The sequence below is a fragment of the Gracilinanus agilis genome, chromosome 6 (genome assembly GCF_016433145.1).
Source record: "Gracilinanus agilis isolate LMUSP501 chromosome 6, AgileGrace, whole genome shotgun sequence".
Classification (NCBI taxonomy): Eukaryota; Metazoa; Chordata; class Mammalia; order Didelphimorphia; family Didelphidae; genus Gracilinanus; species Gracilinanus agilis.
In genome coordinates this window covers 232,145,221-232,168,201 of record NC_058135.1, presented here as the reverse complement: position 1 = coordinate 232,168,201, position 22,981 = coordinate 232,145,221, and the positions used below count along the sequence as shown (strand labels likewise).

Below are 22,981 nucleotides of genomic sequence, written 5' to 3'. Positions count from 1 at the left end.
AGTAGATTGACCCTCTTCCTGGGTTCTTACCTGTCTGGGCAACCAAGTGTGTCCATCCACTCCACACCATGGTGACCTTTTCATTCTGGAAACAGCTGGCTTCTATTTTCTGGGGTTTGGGAAGAAAAGCAGCTGGACTCACTAGCTGTCCATGTTTGTTACTCCCCCAAACGTACAGTTCTCCTTCATCTAAAGCAACCAAAGAGAAGAGTGAAGTAGCACAAACACTGGAATTCTGGAGGAGAGAGGCTGACATGCCCACTGCTCTGTTTGTGTTGAAATTTTCAAACAAAGCAGCCCCTCCATCTTCTCCCCCTTTATCCATTAATGCAGCCAACAATGACCACTCCAATTCTTGATTACACTGGGCTGGGATAGTTTATTCCCAAGCAGCATCAGAGTTAGTGGGGTTGACCCTCAGAAAGAGAGCAGCCTAGTGGGGACAGTTGAAGGGGATGGTGTTGAGATTTTTCCTAGGACTTCACTCCTACCTCTAGAGCAGAGTGAGCAGGAGGCAAATTAGAAGCCCTTTACAAGGATTACTCTTTATAAAAATGAATAATATGGAAATGGGTTCAAATGATAATATATATATGGACAACCCAATGGAATTGCTTGTCAACTCAGGGAGGGGGTAGGGATGAGAAAAGGGAGAAAACACGAATCATGGAACCATGGGAAAAAAACTTTTTAAGTCCTTTAAAATTCAAGTCAATAAGCATTTATTTAGTGCCCAATGTTTACAAGGCACTGGGATAGGTGCTAGGGATACAAAGACAAAATTAAAAATCTACTCCCCACTCACTCACTGACCTAAAGGGGCTCATATTCTGCTAGAGGGATGGTATAAAACACTGAAACAGATAAATGGGATATAATTTAAAAAGGGAGGCAGCACTAAAACCTAGTAGAATCAAGGGAAATTTCCTGTAGGAAATAACAGCTCCTTGAAGGCAGCAAAGAATTCTAATGGGTGGAGATGAGGCAATGGGTAGTGGGTCTATATAAAGGGACAAAAAAAGGAGAATGGAAGACAAAATGCCAAGGGATCATTTTGGCTAGAACACGGTCTATGTGTTCTATGAGAGTCTGATTAGAAAGACAAGAAGGGTGCAGGAAGGACATTTAAAACTTAAACCTCCAACATGTCCCCAAAGGGCCAAATATTAAATATATGAGTGCATGTAGAGGCACATATATGTACATTGTAGAAACATATACACACATTTATTGTAATTCATTAGCATGAATTAGTAAAGAAGTTTGATGATGTAGCAGATAAGATTATGGACTTGAAGTCAGGGAGCCATGGATTGAAAACCCAACTCATATATTAGCTATGTGACTAAAGGCAAGTCATTTCACCTCCCTGACTCTCAATTTCCTCTTCTAGAAAGAGGGATCTGGACTCAGGGGCCTCTAAAAGTCCATTCTGGCTCTAGAAGCATTTACCATGGTCATATTGACTGCCACCAGTTGCCCAGGGAGCATAGTAGGTTCTTAAAGCCAGTAGGGGCCTGAGGGGTCACCTAGACCAGCCCCATATCTAAACAGGAATCCCTTCTACACCATTCCTAACATATTCATCCAACAATGTCTATTTGAATACTGCCAAGAGCCCCCCACTATTTCTGCAGAAGGTAGACCCTCTCCACTCTGGGACAGCTCTCATCAGGAAAAAGTTTTTTCCTGACTGTAAGCCCAAATCTACCTCCCTGTAACTTAAATCTGTTTCTCCCAGTTCTGCCTTGTGGGAGCCCAAAAGACAAGTCCAATCTCCATCATCCTCAGTCATCTAAGGTTTATAAAGTGCCTTTGAATGGTAGCCCATTTTATTTAATCCTTCCTAGCTCATGTCAGCTTTTAACTATTTGAAGCCACACTCATTGTCTGTCTGTCTCTCTCCCTGAACTCTAACAAGGCTTTTCTTCTCAGGCTCAACCTTTTTTTTTGACTGACCAAACTGAAACTGAATGGAATTATGTCATTAATGGATTCCTGATCACATGACCTACTCCTAGAAAACTCATATGCCCCAGCTTCACAATGATCGACACATTCCCCTGATGACTTAATCTTGTATCTGTATCAACAATATTTTTTAAAGTGCCTCCAATGAGTGTTTGTTGAATTTAAAACCTTCATTTTTCTTAGGATTTATAAATCACTGAAAAAAGGAAGCACATACCCTGAGTTGTTCTGAGGAAAAAGGCTTTGTAAACCTTGTGGTGCTATACAGCTAGGAGTTATTATTATCATAACAAAAAAACACATTACCAAAACGAATTATAATGCATTTCTGATGGAATAAAACACTAGCATGTAATGAAGAGCTTTGGTACCTTTCCAGGTGAAAACAATGGTGCACTTAATAAAATAATTAAGGTGAAATGGAAACAATACCCAATCTTTTCCTAGACTCATTCCCAGAAGATGGAGGAGTTGTCTTTGAAAAAAATAAATAAAGAGGAAGGAACAATGTGTACAGTAGATAACATACAAGGAAACCATCCTAAAACATTTCTGAATGCAATGCGGTGACTAAAAACAATTTCAAAGTATAATAAGTAAAAATGCCCCCCCACTTCTCAGTGGGAAGGTGGTGGACTATAGGTTCAGAATGAGGCATCCACTGTCAGGGAGGGCCAGTGTGCTAATCTGTTTAATTTAACTGTATTTTGTTGTGAAAAGTGTTCTTTTTATAAGGAGTCACTTGGAAGTGGGCATATAAAAAAACGAGGATCAATAAAAAACTTTTTTTTAATAGAAAAGGTCTAGTCACAATAGAGTGAAATGCTAGTAAAATTCTAAACTATCTAAAGCCATTAACAGAGCTACTGGTAATTCAAAAATGAGTGGGCATTTATCACTCATATGTTATGTCTCACACTCCCCAGGAGAAAGCGTCTACCCATTAAAATCAGGATCTTAGCTGGACCTTGTGGGAACAGCTTGGTGCAGACCCAAAGCATACATTCTGCCAGTCCTAGACATGCCCTCTGAACATGAGTGACTTTGTCCATAGGCACAAAGTCTTGGTATTGGGAAAGCTAAGCCAAGGAGTAGAATCATATCAAGAATGGGATGGCCAGGATTTTCAACCAGGTATTGATGTCCATTTCCTCCCTGTAGTGATCTGGAGACTGCTCTCCCCATACTTCTCAGTTTTCCATTGGTCCACAACCCTGAAAGCTTCTGGGAGGAAAAACAGTGCCCAGGAGAGGATAAAGTAAAGGACTGGAGGGAGGAGGAGGTGGAAACCAGCTAGTGGACTTCCCATTCTCCAGGCATGATTGTTGGACCTGAAGTCCACTTGCCTTCTCTTTCTTCTCACTCCTAGCCATTGGTGGTCAAATGCTTTCTCCCAGGTGACAGGATTCTTGATCATGTCTCTACAGGGGAGGCTAAATTCATGCCACAAAATTCAGAAATAGATGTCACCCCCCCCCCCAAAAAAAAACAAACCTCAAACCTCTCTGAGTGATGGTTTCCATTTGGCCAGTAGGTGGTAGCAAATACTAACTATAAATGGTATAAAGACTTGGCTGAAATTCAAAACCATTCAACTAGAAGGGACTTTACAAGTCATAGAATTATAATCATAAGAATCACAGAATTTCAAGTTAGAAGGAACCTTAGAGATCCAGCCCAACCGTCTCATTTTGCCAGTGAACAAAATGGAGCCCAGAGAGATGAGCCACCCAAGGTCCTACCAGGAAAAAAACAAAGAATTGGGGGAGAAGCCAGAATATTTGACCCCAAATATACTGCCCTTTTTTCTATATTGCATTTCTATATTGCATTTTCTATATTGCAGTCCTTCCATTGTTCCCCATCCTTATTCTCTTCACCTCAAGAAGGTAGGTCTGAGTATGGCAGACCCTATTACCACCCTGGGCAACAAGATGTAGCAAATCCAGATTTTAGAGTTACCTACACCAAGAGAACCAATACCTACCTGTTAACGATGCTGAGTGGCAAGAACCAGTGACCACTGTTTTTACTTTTGAATTTTCCAAACCTAGGAAAGAAACAGGTAACAATTAAAATGAACCCAGTCCTTATCTCCCTCCATTCTTTGCAGAGGCAGGAGACTATGGCAGTGTAGCATTTCTTATACTGTCAGACTCAGCTGATGTCCTAGTTAACTTTGCTGAATTGCTTTCCCTCTCTTTTTAAAAATTATTTGTTACAAGAGATGGCTTGCTAGGGAGGATAATGAGGATGTTATATCCTGAAATTAAGGGGGCATAAAAATAAATGAAATCACTAAAAAATAGTAAAATCAAATGGGTCAAGCTTAAAGACAACTTATCTTTCAGAGAGAAAATCTGGAATGGGGTAGGAGCTTGAAGATGGAGAGAACAAACTCTCTGGAGGGGCACATTTTAAGACAATCCTGAGGAGTGAGTTCTTAGGAGGAAGAAAATCATAGAATCATAAAACCTCAGAGCTGGAACTTCAAAAGTCACCCAGCCCAACAAGTCCCTAACCAAGAATTTTTTCTATCATATACCCAACAAGTGGCCATGAACCTTCCCCTGGAAGACCCCCAATGGTGGGAAGTTCATTCCTCCAAAAGCAGCCCATTTTGTTTTGAGACAACTCTATTTGTTAGAAAGTCTTCCTTAACTCTAGCTGAAATCTCTCTATCTTCCACTCACTTTTTAATTTCTGCTTGGCCACAGAGAGCAGAAAACATTTCCCACATGACAGTCCTGATTTGAAAGCAGCTCTCATGATTTCTCTCCCATCCCAACTTCAATAAGAATCTGTGATGTCACAGGTCTGAGTAGCATTCCCTTCCCCTGATGAAAATCACCTTATTTTAATACCTTCTCTTCTCCAGGCTAACCATCCAGGGCTCTTTCAAGTGACCACCATATGACGTGAGCTATAGATTTTCCATGTAGGGTGAGTTAAATGGAGAGGACTAACTGTTCAGGAAGTCTGTTCCCTAAAGAAAAAGGGATATACCCAGCTATTCTTTGTCATGAAAACTTGGAGCATCCAGAAGTCAACCTGGGCCAAGGGAATTCTAACATTTCTAAACCTGCTTTTTGTCATGCCGTCTATTTGGAGGTGTCACACCTGCTGTGTGGCTCTTCCTGTCCATCCAAATACATAAAATAGCTAGATTTGCCTTGGCAGAAAGAGATTACACCACCGAGAGATTCTATTGGCTCATTGTCTTTACCTGAAATTCAACAGATGAACTAAATGCCACCAGAGCCCAGTATATGCACTGGTGAGTGCCTAGGCCACAACTCGGCAAATGGAGAGGAAAAATGTGCCATTTTTACGAAATGGCCCTTGGTAAAAGTTCATTTCCCACATGTGCTGGGGTTCAAACTTATATACTTTGGGCCAAAAGAATAAATGTGCAGTTTTCATCAGAATGAGAGAAACTCACCTGTCACTCTGCAAGGTTCCTTGGCTGTCAGGAATGGTGGGAGAGGCTTCTCTGGGCATGCCCGCCGCCCTGGTGATGCCATGCCTGTGCCCCACTGGAACACCAGGCCACTCTCTTCCAGTGGAGCAGAAGAAGAAAAGCAAGTATGTCAGGAGGGAATTCATGCTGTTATATTATACCTAGTTCTCAAACCAGAAAAATGGGTTCTGATCTCATCTCAGTTATATGAGTTCTACCCATGGGACCCTGGTCAAGTCACCTCTCTGGGTCTCAGTGTCCTGATCTAGAAAATTGGATCCTAGACCTAGATAACTCCTAAGAGCTTAAAATTTCTGTTGTTATAGGATATTGTAATTTTATTATGATTCTAGGAGTAGATTGATATAAATATTCCAAGGGGCTATGGCTAATAAACCTGAGTCTCTTTGACATCGTCCAAAATATACTTAAGAAAATAATCATGTATAGAATGTATCTCCACTGCCACCCCCCAAAAAACCCATAGAAAATAACCCAGGGTTCCAAGATCATAATTTCAATAGCCTACTGAATATCTCAGTTTGGGAATCCCACCAATATAACCACCTGAAAACATCTAAAACTAAATCCATTACCTTCTTATCTAAATCTACAGCAGTTAGATGGCACCATAAACAAAATGCTGGGGATATAACTAAACCAAACTCAAAGAGCCACTGTGAGGCTCAAATGAAATAAGTAAAATGTTTAGCAAATTCTATATACGTATGTAAACATATGTTTATATACATATATAGATATGTCTTATACATATGTATGGATCTTGTTTATGATGCATTTTGTGCATGTTATATGCATTATATATTATATTACACATAATACATTTACATGGATGGATGGATAGAGAGATAAATAGACATAGATGGATAGATTGATGGGTAGATGGATAGACAGACAGAAGGACAGGTGGACAGACGGACGGACGGACGGACGGATGGATGGATGGATGGACAGATGATTAGATAGATATGTAGATGGATAGATGGATAGATAGATAGATAGATAGATAGATAGATAGATAGATAGATAGATAGACAGACAGACATAAATGGATGGATTGATGGGTAGGTGGATAGATAGACAGATAGAAGGATAGAATGGACAGACAGATGGACGGACGGACAAATGGATGGATGGACAGATGATTAAATAGATAGACAGATAGACAGACATAAATGGATGGATTGATGGGCAGATGGATAGACAGACAGAAGGACAGGTGGACAGACGGACGGACAGATGGACGGATGGATGGATGGATGGACAGATGATTAGATAGATAGGTAGATGGATAGATAGATAGATAGATAGATAGACAGACAGACAGACATAAATGGATGGATTGATAGGTAGGTGGATAGATAGACAGATAGATAGAAGGATAGAATGGACAGACAGATGGACGGATAGACAAATGGATGGATGGATGGATGGATGGATGGATGGATGGATGGATGGATGGATGGATGGATGGACGGATGATTAAATAGGTAGATGGACAGATAGGTGAATGGATGGATAGATAGATAGATAGATAGATAGATAGATAGATAGATAGATAGATAGATATTAAATTTTGTTTCATTGACTTAAGAGCAGGAAGTGAGACAACAATAGGCACTTTAGGTCTGTGCCCACAATAATCCCAGCCTACTCATAGAAAAAAAGTGTTACTCGGTGCTTTCAGTAAATTCCCAGGTGAGAATTACAGCAGATGGATATGACCCATCCTTAGAACTTTCTCTTTCCTTCTCCATTCTCTACTCCTATCACAGCAAGAAGGTGGGTAATCTTGGCTAAAATGACTAATATTCCCATATAAACCAAGTGGGATAAAAGAAAGATTGGAGAAAAGGAAAATAGAGGCTATTAAATATTTTTTTCTCCTCTACCTTCAACCCTTCCCAGGCTCACTTCCCAACACCTACTACAGCATCTCATACTACAATTCTGTCTGCCCTGCCTCAGCCCATACTCCCCAGCCCAAACACTACAAATACCATGTCTCCTCTAATTGTGTACAGAAAAAAAAGACTTTTATTTTTCTTTTCAATGAAATAATCCATTTTCACTCCTCCAAGTCTTCCCTGAAGAACTTTCCTAAATGGAGAGTCAGTGTGGTTTAACAGTTAAGTAGATCTAGATTCTAACATTCACTAGCTGTGTGAACATAGGCAAATAAGGGACCACCCTGAGCCTGTTTCCTCATCTGTAAAACAGGGATAATAATAATTGTTCTGCTTACTTAATGGAGTAGCTATAAGGCTTGAATGAAAAAGTGCTTATAAAATGGATTTGAAAACTTTAAAAGTGCTATATAAATGGCAATTATTATTTTGAGAGCTGAGTCTCCTATCCAGCACCCCTTCTTTTTTTTCTTGCTTGCTGACTGATGCTTTCTGATTAGGGCAGCATACATAACAAGATCATCCAAGAGGTAGACCTGAAAGACACCTCACAGGTCATACAGTTCAACTCCCTAATTTTCAAGCTGAGGAAAATGAAACCCAAAAAGATGAAGTGGCTTGCTCCCCCATCACCCAAGTAATAAGAGGCCAAGGGGCAGGAGAGAAATAAAAATAGCTAGCATTTATATCACATCCAAAAATTTGCAAAGCACTTACCATGTTATTTTATTTGACTTTCACAACAGCCCTGAGAGTCAATAGTGTGAATATTATCTCCATTTTAAATAAGAGGAACCCAAAGCTGAGAAAACTTCAATGATTTGCCTAAGATCACACAGCTAAGGCACTTTCTGTGGCAGGATTTGAACTCAAGTCTTCCTGATTTCAAGTCAAGGACTAGATCTTCATTATATATCTTGTGGCCATCTCAGGTGGGATCTGAACAACTCAGTCTCTATAAGTAAATTCTAATATCAGTTTTCTCTCCAATAAACTCTGACACCTCCTCCTTAAATTCCATTCAGGTCCAATTAGAGTCTTTCCCAAAAAATCTAAATTAAAATAAAATAATCACCTGTAACGGCTAGAGCATGCCGCATTCCAGCTGCAATACACACGATCTTCTCACTCAGGAGCTATTGGAAAAAACACACAGGATTTGGAACCACATTTACAAAAAACCACAGGCATTTCAGAACCTTTTGGGGGGGGGAACCTTTTATTTATATGTTTTGTTTTGTTTGTTTTTAAGAAATCTTAAATAAAAACCACTCTGTGAAAGTGAATGATTAACCCTAATCTCTCAGCTGCACACTGGTAAGAGAAGGGGATTAGGGTCCAGACATTGGTAAAATGCTTCCTACATGCCAGGCGTGGTGCTAAGCTCTTTACAATCATTTTCTATTTTGATCTTTACAACAACTGCCCATTTTACAAAAGAGGAAACTGAGGCAAACAGAAGGGAAGTGACTTACCCAGAATCATACAATGACTAAATATCTGAGGCTAAATTCAAACTCAGTTATTCTTGACTCCATCACTTTGATGCCGCTGCTAAGCTACAAACTGGAGCAAAAGTCTGAATTCTTCATGTCTAAGGCCATTCCCTCACCTGCCTCCTTCCTCTAAACTAGGCAGGAGGCTCCCCTCTCTCAGTCCAAAGTCTCTTCACCAGCACTGACTCCATACTCATTGAAACATGAACTTTTCTTTAAGAAAACACCATGACTTGCTGTGACATTCATGCTGATGGTAGGTATAAAGTGCTTACCTCTATGACTTGGGGGGTCACTTGTCTTCTGGCCCCTGGAGGAAGACCTAACTGACCAAATGCATTGGAGCCACAGGACAGAACCCGCCCGTTTCCTGGAAGACAAAAACACTGGAGTCATAAAACTAAAGGGGGAGATATTGAAGACCATCACATCAACAAGATCAGAATCCCTCTACTACCAGGGTCCCTGGCCAGGACTGAATATCTCAAAGATAAGGGCATTCTTTGACTGCTGAGCATTTCCCACTGAACTGAACAAGCATTTAATGAATGCCAACTATCTCAAAATTTACCCTGAACGAGGGCACTAAAGATACAAAGAAGAATAAAATGTAGCCTCAGACCTCAAGAAGCTTTGAGAGACAAGCAGCAAGAAAGCCTGGGATGTCTTTGGAATCCTGGTCATCCTTCAAGGTAGAACTTGTCAATGATCTCTGAGCTATTCTATTTCAAAGGCTATTATGTGGGGAGGGGAGGGAGAGAGAAACCTGGGGATTTGGATGTAACAAAAAAATTCATTCATTCATTAAAAAATTAAAAATAAAAAAAGCAAAAAGGCAGCCAAAGCCCAGAACAAGCATTACCCAAGATCTCTCAGGACTGCCTCAAAGATTTTGTCTGTCTTCCACATATGTCAGTAACACTGATCCAGCTTAGCCAAATGTTCCTGTGCTTTACCCACCAATATTTAATCCTTCATTACCCAGACTTTGAGATTTTATAATGCTCAACTCACACCACAGACCATCACAGAATCCTTGGGCAGAAAGAGATTTCCAAAGGTCTTCTAGCCATTTATCCCCCTTGGCCTGCCTGTAAATCTAACCCAAAGAAATGTCTTTTCTACCTTAAAACCTGGCCCAGGAAGAATTCTTTATTCTTTGGGGGAAAAAGGCATTTTAAAGCAAAGAGTTATACAATCAATACAAGCTACAATTTGACTCTTCCTCAAATTTCCTCATCTAAGAGAGAGACCAATAAGTGTTACCTGTGAGCAAAATTGTAAAATCCCAGCCACAAGCCACTTGAAGGACAGGGCAGCCAGCCAGTAGGGTGCAAGGGGTAAAAGACAGAACATCTTCAGTGTGACCAAGTCCCAGCTGCCCATCTTTATTTAGGCCACAAACAAAAACTTCCCCTCCATCTACAAAATAGAACATTTTCAGTGAGCACAGCCAGAGAAACTTCTCCTTATCCAACTTCTAGAGACATTTCAATTAATTAAAGTTCTACATAAAACAATAGCTTTCTCCTCCTCCTTTTATTTTTAAGTGAATATTTTAAGTGAGCATTTTAGCATGCATGGAAATCAAATGGCACAGGACACAGGTACTCAATTCTAATATATATCTAACATTTTATATCTAATATGGAAAGAAATATTCACATGGCTCCTTTAGAGTGAGAGAATATGAGAAAAAGCATAGCTTAATAAATTGAGTGGTAGGTTTTGAAACAGAAAGAACTGGGCTTGAATAGTACCACTTAACTTTTCTAAAGCCTCAGTTTTCTCACCCATAAAATAGAGATAATAATAGTCTGAATCTTGGAACAGTGTATCCCAAAGCCCAAATGGACAGAACCCAACTTTAACATGTAGTTTAAGGTCAAGAAACGGGCTAGGAAAATAAGCAAACAACAGAAAAGATCTTAACCATAAAAAGCTACTAAGTTGCCAAGGAAGACCAAGGCATAAACTCAGAAGACAACAATGTGAAAACAGTTACAAATAAAGTCTCAAAGGAAAATGTGATGTGGACCCAAACCCCACAAAAATTCCTAGAAAAGTTAAAGAAAGAAATGAGTGGGAAAGGAAAAATTAGGGAAAGAAATGAGGATGATATAATTAAAGTATAAAAGAAGAATTAACAGCTTGGGGAAAGAGGCACAAAAAGTTACTGAAGAAATAAAATCTTGAAAAAAAAACAGAATTGGCCTAATGGTTTAAAAAAAGGCACAAAAATTCACTGAAGAAAAGAATTTCTTAAAAAGAAGAAATGCCCAAATGGAAGAAATACAAAAGCTCACTGAAGAAAACAATTTCTCAAAAATTAGATTTGAGCATGTGAAAATTAATGACTCCATGAGACATCAATAAAACAAAGTCAAAAGAATGAAAAAGAATTAAGAAAATGTGAAATATCTCATCAGAAAAAAACAGGTGACCTGAAAAATAAATCAGGGAGAGATAATTTAAGAATTATTGGACTACCTGAAAGCCTGGAACAAAAAAAACAGCCTAGACATTACAATTTAAGAAAATATCAAGGAAAAGTGGCTCAATATTTTAGATCTATAGGGTAAAATAGAAATAGGAAAAATACACTAATCACCTCCTGAAAGAGATACCAAAATCAAAACTCCTAGGAAGATAATGAACCAAATTATAAAACTCCCAGGTCAAAAGAAAATATTGCAAGCAGCCAGAAAGAAACAATTCAAATATCATGGAGTCACAGTCAGAATCACCCAAGATTTAGCATCTTCCACATTACAGGACCAGAAGGCTTAAAATATGATATTCCAGAAGGCAAAGGAGCTAGGATTATGACCAAGAATATAATCCACCCAAAAAATCTGAGCATAATCCTTCAGAGGAAAAAAATGGATGTTTAATGAAATAGAAGTCTTTTAAACTTTTCTGAAGAGAAAACCAGAGCTGAATAGAAAATATGACATTCAGACACAAGACCTGAGTGAAGTATTTTTAAAAAAGTAAACATGAAAGATGTAAGAGATCAATAAAATTGCCTACAGTTCCTATGTGGGAAGATAATACATGTAATTCCTAAGAATTTTATGATTATTAAAACAGTTAAAAGCAGTCTATATAGATAGAGGACATTAATGTGAGTCAATTATGTTAGGATGATCTCCAACAAAGAAAAAAACTAAGGAATACATTGGGAGAAGGAGGAAGAGAGAGGTAGAATGGAGGAAATTTCTCAAAGAAAATAGCCACAGAAGGAAGAGTTTTTAGGGGGAAATGGAGGAGTATATGGCAGGCAATGCTTGAACCTTACTTTCATTGGAATTGGTTCAAAGAGGGAAGATTAACTACAACATATATATATAAAGAAAAAATATATTCACACAATTAATTAAAGTTCTATATAGATCAACAGCTTTCTCCTTTTAAATATATAATTTGCTATTTTTAATATTTAATATATAATTTATATTTATATTATTTAATATATATTTACTATATATGTATATACACACTCAGTTGGATTTAGAAATCTATCCTGTCTAACAGGGAAACAGGAGGGAAAGGAATAAGAGGAGGAGGAGAATGATAAAACCAAGGGCAGATTAAGGGAGGAAGTGGTCAGAAGCAAAAAAAGAATTTTGAGGAGAGACAGAATAAAAAGAGGAGAAAGCTAAAAAGAAGAAAATAGGATGGTGAGAAATAAACAGAAACCTTAATTGTGAGTGTAAATGAGATGAGTTCACCTTTAAAACAGAAGCAGATAGTAGAATGGGTTAGAGACCAGAATCCAATAATATGTTGTTTACAACAAACACTTGAAACAGAAAGACACACAGAGCTAAAATAAAGGGCTAGTACAGAATCCATTATGCTTCATCTCAAGTGAAAAAGGCAGGAATAGCAATCATGACCTCAGACAAAGCAAAAGCAAAAATAGACATAATTAAAATATGTAATTGGGAAAACTACATTTTACTCAAAGGTACCACAGACAATAAAGTAATATCAAAAAATTTACAGCATTTCTATGCAAAGGCCTTATTTCTCAAATATATAGAGAATTGAGTCACAGTTATGAAAGTAAAAACTATTCCCCAATTGATAAATTATCAAGGGATATGAACAGGCAGTTTTCAGAAGAATTCAAAGCTATCTAAAATCATATTTTAAAAATAGTCTAAATTATTATTGATTAGAAAAATACAAATTAAAAAAACTGAGGTTCCACCTCATACCTACTATAAATGACAAAGGCTAGAAGGGATGAGGGAAAATAGGCACATCAATGAACTATTGACTGAGTTATGAAATGGTCCAATCATTCTAGAGAACAATTTGGAACTATTCCCAGAGGCCTATAAAACAGTATATCACCTTTGGCCCAATAATATCACTACTAGGTCTGTCCATACTCCAAAGAGATCAAAGAAAAAGGAAAAAGGCCTATATATACAAAAATATTTATAGCAATTGTTTTGTTGTGGAAAAGAATTGGAAATTGAGGAGATATCTATCAATTAGGCTATGACCAAATAAATGATGGCAAAAGATTGTGATGGGGTACTATTGTGCAATAGGAAATGATGAATGGGATGATTTCAGAAAAATGAGAAGATCTATAAGAATGGATGTAAAATGAAGTGAAAAGAACCAAGAGATCATTGCATATAGTAATAGCAATATTGTAATGATGATCAACTATGAATGACTTAGCTACTCTGATTAATACAATGAGCCCAGAAAGTCCCAAAGCACTAATGATGAAAAATACTATCCACCACCAGAGAAAGAACTGATGACTGAACTCTGAGTGCAAATTAAATTATAATTTCCTCACTTTATTTTTCTTGCTCTTTTGTGTGTTATGTGGCTAATATGGAAATATGTCTTGCATGATTTCACATGTATAATTGATATCCTATTACTTCCCTTGAGGGATGGCCAGGAGAGAGAGAGAGAATTTGGAACTCATTTTTTTAAGAATGCTAAAAATAAATAAAAATTACTTTTAAAATTCAGGAAAAAGAATGTGAACTGAACTTGGGATCACAGATTTTAAAATTTTTGTTAACAAAATTTTGTTTTACAAAAACAAAGCATTATAGAAACATTAGCTATTATTTAGATCAGAGATTCTTAACCTGGGTTCTCTGAAACTTTTCTTTTTTTAATATTTTAATTACTGCATCTCAGTATAACTGTTTTCCCCTATGTATTGTATTATACACATTTAAAAACATTCCGAGGAGTTCCTGGGCTTCATCAGACTACCCAAGGATCTGTAATAGAAAAAAAGGTGAGCTTCTGACTTACTTTTCTCTGCAAACATCAAAGGGAAAGTCATTTATAGTAGAGTAGAAAGAGAATTGGAATTCTCATCAGACTGCCTGTGTTATTGAAACAAGTCAATTCCCTCTCTGGACCTCACTTTCCTCATCTATAAAATAAAAGGCCTGCACAAGATGATCACCAGGGTCCCTTCTAGTTCTGAATACTGTGAGCCTGATGGTATTTGGTCTTCTTAAAAGGCAGATTCTGCAGGTTACCTGTGACCACAGCTGAGTGTCCCCCTCCTCCTGTCAGCATCCTTATATGTTTGGGGTCACAGAAATCATTCAGTCGTTGGGGCTCAAGCACATCCTCTTTATGGCCCAGGCCAAGCTGCCCGTAGCTATTTGCCCCCTGGACACAAAATAAAACCACAATAGAGAAAGTGAGCCCACAAAGTCGAGTGTCTGAATCTGTACCCTGTGAGCCCCCAACATACACAGATACCACTTTTCTCGCCTGGGAAGGGCTGTCAGAGCCTCCCTCCAGCCCTACTCCTTGCAAAGACCCTTAAATCCCCATTTAGGAAGATAGGACACCCCTCTTTTCCTCCATAGCCTACCGTCCCATAGAAATGACTACCAGAGCTACTACTTTCACCAGTACTGCGGGGTATGTTTAGGAGAAAAACCCCAGCACACACCAGTGGCGGCTCTAGACAGGTCTTCGTTGGAGTTTGCACAAGCCTTGGTAGCCGTTTCCAAACATTTAAAAGACTATCATGGAAAAGAGGGCTTAGACTTGCTCTCCTGGGCCCTAGAAAACAGAAATAGAAACCAGAGGAGGCAGATGTGGGCTTGACGTAAGAGAAAAAACCACCTCACGATGCTGTCCAAGGGAGAGCTCTCCAGCCGGCTGCATTCAGCAGAGGTCTTCAAGCAAAGGCTCGGTTGACCACTTGTTGGGTCTGTTTTTGAGAATTTCTCTTGGGAAGATATAGACTAGTCTCAGTAGTATCAAAGGTCCTTTCTGGGAGGGCAGAACATCCCTGTCATTCACTAAGTACCTGCCTTGGAAGCAAGCCTGGCTGGGGCTACAGTTTCTCGAAAGCCGGCTCTCACTCCAGGGCATCCAGTACCCCGGGCGCCAAAGGCAAATCTCCTTTCAAGGAAAGGGCTTTATAGCGGACTTCCAATCCTCCCAGGGCAGTTAAGGGGCTTCCACATTTTAGGTTCTGTCCCCAAAGAAAGGCCCCGATGTGCACGCAGCCCTGAGGTAGGGTGTCTCTCTCGGGGAGCCTGTATGGCCCAGCGAGCCCAGAGTCCTCCAGCTCTCTCCCGGTGCATCCTAGGCAAGCCCACCCGGCCTCACCCAGCTCCACTTTCCCACGCCTCGGGACCCCGGCCCTCCACATCCCGTTTCTCCAGACCCCAGAAGGACTCCCGCTGTCCCCCACTCCCAGAATCTGTCCATCTACCCTCCAGGCCCAGGACCCTGGGGTGCCGCCCCGGGAGGAGTCAGGTACCCAGCTCAGGAGCAAGGTTTCGGTCACGGATGGGGCTCCGGGTGAGGCAGGAGCCACCTCCCCCAGTCCCAGCTCTCGCTCCATGCCACCCGCGTATTCCACAGCTGCGGTCAGCTCCGCCAGAGCTTCCGGGTGTGGGTCCGCCCCGGAGCGGGCGGAGCTTTGACTTTGACGTAATTGGGGAAACCTTCTCACAAAGACTCTCCCAAAGAGGAAGGTGTCTGTGGACTGCAAGGAGCCGGGGTCTTCAGTCCTCTAGAAGCGGAGATGACCCCTTGGCGGTCGAGAATTTCCTTGGCCGAAGGCGGGGGGGGGGGGGGGGGAGTAGGGGGGAGGCATACAAATAGAGTGGATTAAGTGGCACCTGAGGGCGGTCCTTTCTGGGAGGGTACAAACCCCGTCCACTCTCCAGACACTCAACTAACTCCCTGCCCTGGAAACAAGCCTGGGTCTACTTCTATAATAAGGCCGACTCCCCGGGGCAGGAGCACAGGGTTCCCCGAAGGCGACGCCACCCCCTCAATAGTATAAAGGAAGGAATTTTCCAGCTGACAGCTTGAAGGAGTCTGCAAGCAATGCCTGGGGGGGGGGGGGAGGGGGGGGGCGGTGCTTGCTGCGCTGAGACTCTGAGATGGATCCCAAGAGCACCTGTGTGCCCATCCTCTCTACTCCCAGCATACTTGGCTGGAGCTAAAGAGATGTCGGGGTGTTTCCAGCACAGGGGACGCTCAGCCTTTCATCTCCCAGTTTAGCCTTCCCTCACCCTTCACCACCCCTCAAGGCCTCCAGGTCCAGGTTCACCTCCTCAGAAAGCCGCCTTGCCCAGTGTGACCCGCAATCATCTCTCCCTACTTACTCCCTATCTTTTAGATACTGCCATTTGAATCAATGAAAAAGCATTTACAGTTCACTTTTAAAGTGCTAGGCACTCTGTTTAGGCGTATGAAGATAAAAGGAAAAAGAGGGAAAGTCCTCGCCCTTAACGAACTTATATCCAAATGGCAGAGACAATGTGTGCAAATATTATATATGTATATAAGTATATGATCTCGTGTGTGTGTGTTATCTCTTACAAAGCAGATACCATACAAGGTAACTTTAGAGAAGAAGGCTCTTCAACTGGGGTTAGGAGGGTTGGAGAAGGCAAGCAGAGACAGGAAAGGCTTCCCTCAGAACTCAGCTGCTTGAACTGAATCTTGAATTAAGTCAGGGATTCCAAGAAGCCAAAGTGAGGAAGGAGAGCATTCCTGGAAGACAGGCAGCCAGTGCAAAGGCATGGAGACAGGATATAAATAAAGCATCATGTGTAAAAAAAAAAAAGCAAGTAGATCTGGCTAGACCTCAGAGTGCCAGGAGATGAATAAAGCATAAGAAAACTAAAATAATAAAAAGCCCAAAGTAGATAAAGTCCTCAGGATGACTTCAAACAGCTGTCTTGCCCTCTAGATCACAGCTATGCTTGTTATGAATAATATGGACATAGATGGATATATTTAAAATTATTAATAGTTTATTTAAAGTCATATTGGTAATTAAGAAAGCCACACGCCTGCTAAGACCTAATTCAAATCGCCCGCCATTACCTTCTGTCCAGTTGGCTGCTTCGTATGAAAGAGAATGTACCAATCAAGTTCTCTCTATTTAAGCTTCGCTTTATGTTGGCTCATATCACCACATAATTAGGAAGCTCGTTGAATCATGGGAAATGTAGTTCTCAAGTCCCCTAAGCATATTAAGAATATTAAGACTCAATGAACCCCAAAGAATCCCAAATTCCAATAACACATCCTCAAAGCTTCCCTGGATGAAGATTTGGCTTTGGTAATATATGATTTGGGTTGATAAAGCCTATAAATATTAACTTCATTCAACCCACAAACTTAACAAGGGAAGGGATTTACTACTTCAGGAAAACAGGGAAGAAGGGATAATTTCTAGGATGGTGGGTGAGGTAAAACTATCTAGTATCTTCAGGATACTTGTTAGAAATAGAAATCCACCAAAAAGTATGTTTATTCCCCTAACTCCCTCACAAACTAAACTTTCTCTTAAATCTAAAGTTATTAAGTTTAAGATGGTGAAGGTAATCTTGATTGTAGATGTTATATTAAAGAAGGTCACTAATATCTATTTGATGTATATGAAGATGGAGTACAGAGAAATATTAGGATGGCACTTCTCCTTTATAACAGTTGCCCAGGCAGAATCCTTTAGGTCAAAGTGTTTATCCCTTCAGGACCCACCTGGGGTTAATTGATATTAATTATTGGGCTCTTCAGCTGAGGTAATGTTGGTAATCTGACTGCGTGACTCCCTTCCCAAATAAGCTTTGGAAACCAATTCAGGAAGGTACTTTAAACTTTAAATATATTTGGTAAGAAGGATAATGGTGTGGGATAGAGGTAATGGGAGACCCTACTTTAAATTGATACTAATGAATCTCTAAGTGCAGGCAAATGAAGGAATCAAGATGATAGCTTCTCTCTGGTACAGCCTGGCCAGGGCTAAACCAGAGCAGGCAAACTGCTGTGAAATCTTCAGCTTCTTCTTCAGTAGATCTTAAGCCTTATCAGTTGAGATATCCACCCTTTCCACCCTCTTCTTGGTCTCCTGCCCACTTCCGGGATCCCTCCCAGGCCCTGGGAAACCTAGATAACTAAGATGATGAACTTCCTAATATCTAGGGGCAGTAGAAACAGAGATGGTGGTCTAATACAAGTTGATGACAGTACAGGAAACACAGGAGCTTGCAGGGTTGAGTTTGCAAGTCTCTATCTCCAAAGACCAGGATCCACCCTGATCCCTCACCTCAGGGACAATTAAAGACCCCAGAACTTCTGTCAGGGTTCTCAACTGCTCTTTCCTGAGTCCGAATGCCTCTCTGGGAACATTCTATCCAACTGATTCACCTATCAATCAACTGTGAACTTCAAGCGCCCAGAGATTCAATATTGTAGATCTATATTGTTTAGAGATTAGCTAGGATACTGTCTATAGGTATTTTCACAGTGCTCACAGCCTGGTTTAGTCTGTGTGGAGTAAACAGCAAAGAATCACTCTGCTCCCTGAGGTCAGAGATAATCTAGCAGAGAAATAAAATCCTACCCCTCTCAAGCCACCCAGCTCCTCAAAGAGTCAGATTTCCAAGCTGGGTGTCCTGCTTTTATACCCACTTTCTTAACTGCCTCAACTGCCCCCTCTCATAGAGTTCTGTGGGGTACTATGGAATTCTGTGAGGCAATTCACCCCACTTAAGGTCATGCATGTTACACTTGGAACTAATACTTACATTGATTCTAAGACAAAAGGTAATTTTTATAAAATTTTTTTTAAAAAATTAAGTGATAGTTTATTCCAGAGTAAGCAGTACAAATGTTGTATATGGAGTCTTCTATCTTGTCTTCTTTGTCTTCTTTGGCAATGGCTCTATTAACACTCCCTTTTTTTTTGAGGCATGTAGGTTGCAAGGTCATTAGAGCACCGGACTGGGAGTGGGCTGGGGGGTCAGGAAGACCTAAGTTCAAATCAAGACTGATACTGACTATGTGACCCTGGGTAAGTCACTTAACCTCTTTTTGCCTCAGTTTTCTCATCTATAAAAATGAAGTTAGACTAGATGGTCTTGATTTTAAAGTTCATCCCAAATCTATAATGCTATGACTAGAGTTAATTATTTTGGGGATAGGGGAAAGAAGAGAAGATTAAGGAGGAACATGATATGGTTTTCAAGTATTAGAAGGCCTTTCTGTTGGAAGAAAGATTAGACTTCTGCTTGGCCCCAGAGAACAGGGCTAGAAGTAGCCAACTGAAATTGCAGAGAACTGCATGTAGACTTGATACAAGGGGGTAACAATTACAGCCTAGAGAATTCATTGTGGAGAAAAGGCATGCCTTCAATATCATCATCCTAGATGCTGGCCAGGTAGATAAGCCTTGGGAGTGGTAGTACCTTCAGGCAAATGATCCTGCTTCTAGCCTACCCTTCATAGACATCATCTGGAGAAGCAACTCTTGTGAAGAAGGGGCAGTCATCCTTCCCAATTGGCAACTAGTTACCACTTACAGGACAGGTAAGATAACCTAGCTTGAACTATAAGGCACCCTGAAGGAGAATTTGGAGGCATTATATGCCAGGCAAATCAAACTATCACCACCATTTGGCCTACCATCTCCCCTTAGATCTTGGCAGAGAGAAAGGGACCTTGTCCCTAAGAGCCTTTGGAATACCAATGTTCTAGCTCAGTTCCCATAGCTTTCATAATGGGAAGCAGTCCCTGTGGAGAGATAGCCTGGTCACTGCTCCTGCAAAAGCTACAGCCATAACTACTCAAAACCCAGAAAAGAAAGTTCTGGTCACCAAAGTCCTTGGCACCATCAAATAGCTCAACATCATAAATTGATATGATTTTGTCAGTTTAATGATATTAAAGAAGAGGAATTATCATCGTCTTTGCCCCTACACCCTAAGGAACAGGAGAACTTTCCATCTGATTTTCTGACTTGCAACCAAAACCTTTGGTATGTGTTGTCTCCCTGATTCCTCCACTCTGAAAAGGGTATAACAAGAGCACTCAACTCACAGGGTTGTTGTGAAGATTAAATGATATAATATTTATAAAGATCCTAGCATATTGCCTTAGCCCATAATGGGTTCTTATTCCATCTATCCATCCATCCATCCATCCATCCATCCATCTATCCATCCATGTATCCATTCATCTATCAGAATGTGAACTCCATGAGAGCAGGGACCATCTTACTTTTCTATTTGCATCCCCAACACACAGCATTGTATATATACTAAATGCTTAATAAATTTTTTTGTCCATTCGTTCATTAGAGCAAGCCAATTAGTCAATAAATACGTAAGTTTCTAGTAAGTACCAGGTTGAGAGTAACTGAAAAGCTCAAACCCATTAATGAGTTAAGGAGATGTTTACACTAAGCATATGAAGACTTCCCCTGTTGGAATGGACAAATGAGAATTTGTTCCAACAGCCATAAAAGAAGCTAAAGCAAGTGCTGTGGAATGCTTAGAGTTTGGTTAGATGTTAAAGACACTAAGGTCATGCCAGGCCATTATCAGTCACCTTGCCTTTGCTCCTGCTACTAGACTTTGATCTGGATCTGGAAGAGAGTATAAGGCAAAGATTTTATCCAACTCTGTCTCACCTAAATTCAATTCACAAGCAAGTCAGATGAACAACTATACCAGGCACTGGACTGAATACTGAGGATGCAAAGTCAATTCTTGCCCTTGATGAGCTTACAATCAAATGGGGGAAACAATATGTAAATAACTATGCACAAACAAGACTGTAGAAACACTTGAGTAGTGGAAACTCATTCAGGAATGCTTGGCTTCAGATTATTCTTTCTAATTAAGCTGGTTTTTCTCATCCAAGACTAATGACTTCCTTCCATCAGTAGATGGCAGCAAATACTATTTTATAAATGGAGCATGCTCTGCAATAGCCCAGGTTAAATCAAACTATTAGCAAGTGAGAAAGAACCTAAAAGATCTAGAGCAGAAAGGATTTTAGAGCATCTTTTCCAACCTTCTCATTTTACAAATGAGGGAAATGAGGCCTGGATGAGGTTAAATGATTTGTCTAAGGCCACACAGCTAGAGTAGCATCTCTTACTCCAAACCCAATGCTCTTTCCCCCACAATCTATTTAACACCTGGAAATTCTTATTCCTCTTTTCCTACCCACTAATCTCCACTTTATTCCATATGGCTTAAGAATTACACATCTCATCCCATCATCTCAAGTTGTAGTCCCCAGAAAAGTTGAGTTAGAAGTGATAGCATTAAAGAGTAAATTACAGAGATAATAATTGCTCTTAACAGTTCTCTTTCAGTGTAAATCTCCCAACTTAAGTTATAACTGGCTTGTTCAGGTTGGTTCTGATTAGTCCAGATAGTGCTATTGATAATCAAGTTCTGAGTTTGAACCTTGGAGATCAGCTAGTCCAATTCTGGGCTGTCTGCCTCCAACATACCTTTGTCAAGATGGGAAAGAGCCAGAGAATGTGTAGCCCATGGATATCCTCCAGTCCAGCACTGGGGTGGGTGATAATAGGTCATTAAAAGAACCAAGTTGTGATGTAATCCATAGACACAGAGAGATGAAATTGCAAAAACTTACTTCAATGCATTTTAGTATTTTGGTGCATAAAATAAGGACCAATAATCTGAATTTTGCAAGTATTTATTAACCATTTGAACAGTAGACACACAAAGCATGTCAAGAAAAAAATTGAGAAATGGTTCAACAATTTCTATAAGCAGAGACTCACTGAATTGGACCACATTATCATTGTAGTGTGCTGAGGAGTTGTACATAGTATGTATGCCTAGAATATCTCATCATTTCCATTTTTAGACTAAAGAAAATTCTAAAAACTGCCTACTTAATAGTATCAGGAGTGTTGTAAATGACATATTTCCTGGATTGAGAAAAGTTGCTCGGCTTCCTTCCAAAAGTTGCATTGCTGCTGCTGCCCCATTTCTTCTGAGAAGTAGCAGTCAGTCCTTAGACAGCCTTTGTCTCAAGCAAATGAATGAAACTGCTTCACACATTTTAGGCACTTGATGTCAATGTGCTCTTGATTCCTAGGGGCTTACAGTATTGTCAAACACACATATGGAGAACTCACAACATCCTGAATCTTCCAGACTTGTGAAAATTTAGTGAAAAGGAACAGAAAGTCTATTTGAGTCTATTTAGTTATTCTGCAGTGTTAAATTCTAAGGTAAAAGGTGTGTTTTAATGTTTTCATTTCTAAAGGTTTAATATTAGCTTTTGATTCCAACAAACTGTAGTCATGACATGATTTTAAATACTGTAGTTTTACATTTTAATTTAGATGATCAATCTACATCAATTCACATTGTGTAACTAGAATAGACCAATTGCAATCACCCGCAAAAACCAGTTTGATTTTACTTACAACAGATATTCTTGTCATCAAAATGAACTTATTAATTAGTATGAAGATATTTTAGACTTTTCAATGACCTTACAGAGATGAGATGTTTTTAATATGTGCATTGTGTTATTAAATTTCAGATACAATCGATGCAAAGATGTTAAACAACACAAGGGATACATCATGCTTTCATTTCCTTATCCAATATAAGATAAGACATTTTCTTAAATTACAGGTTCTTACTATTCCTATTGCAGAATTAAATGGGCTGAAGTATCTAGAAATTAGGATGGAATGAAATGTGTCAATGCACATCCATTTATTAATCAGTAAAAACTACAATTTTTAAAATGTTAATTGGATATGAAATTCATCCCTTTAAGAAAATCAAAACTCAGATTTCATT

General features: G+C 39.8%; 1 protein-coding gene across 1 annotated transcript in view; it reads right to left on the bottom strand.

Moving 5' to 3' along the window:
• The window catches only part of SERGEF (secretion regulating guanine nucleotide exchange factor), a 282,000-nt gene extending 265,701 nt beyond the window's left edge, over positions 1-16,299 (bottom strand). The window contains exons 1-9 of the mRNA XM_044681806.1: positions 16,288-16,299; positions 15,640-15,894; positions 14,393-14,528; positions 10,122-10,277; positions 9,131-9,225; positions 8,435-8,495; positions 5,414-5,527; positions 3,959-4,021; positions 31-189 (exon numbers count right to left, since the gene is read on the bottom strand). Coding sequence (XP_044537741.1) covers positions 31-189; positions 3,959-4,021; positions 5,414-5,527; positions 8,435-8,495; positions 9,131-9,225; positions 10,122-10,277; positions 14,393-14,528; positions 15,640-15,894; positions 16,288-16,299 — 1,051 coding nt within the window. The remainder of the gene's footprint in view (positions 1-30; positions 190-3,958; positions 4,022-5,413; positions 5,528-8,434; positions 8,496-9,130; positions 9,226-10,121; positions 10,278-14,392; positions 14,529-15,639; positions 15,895-16,287) is intronic.
• Positions 16,300-22,981: the final 6,682 nt, after the last annotated feature.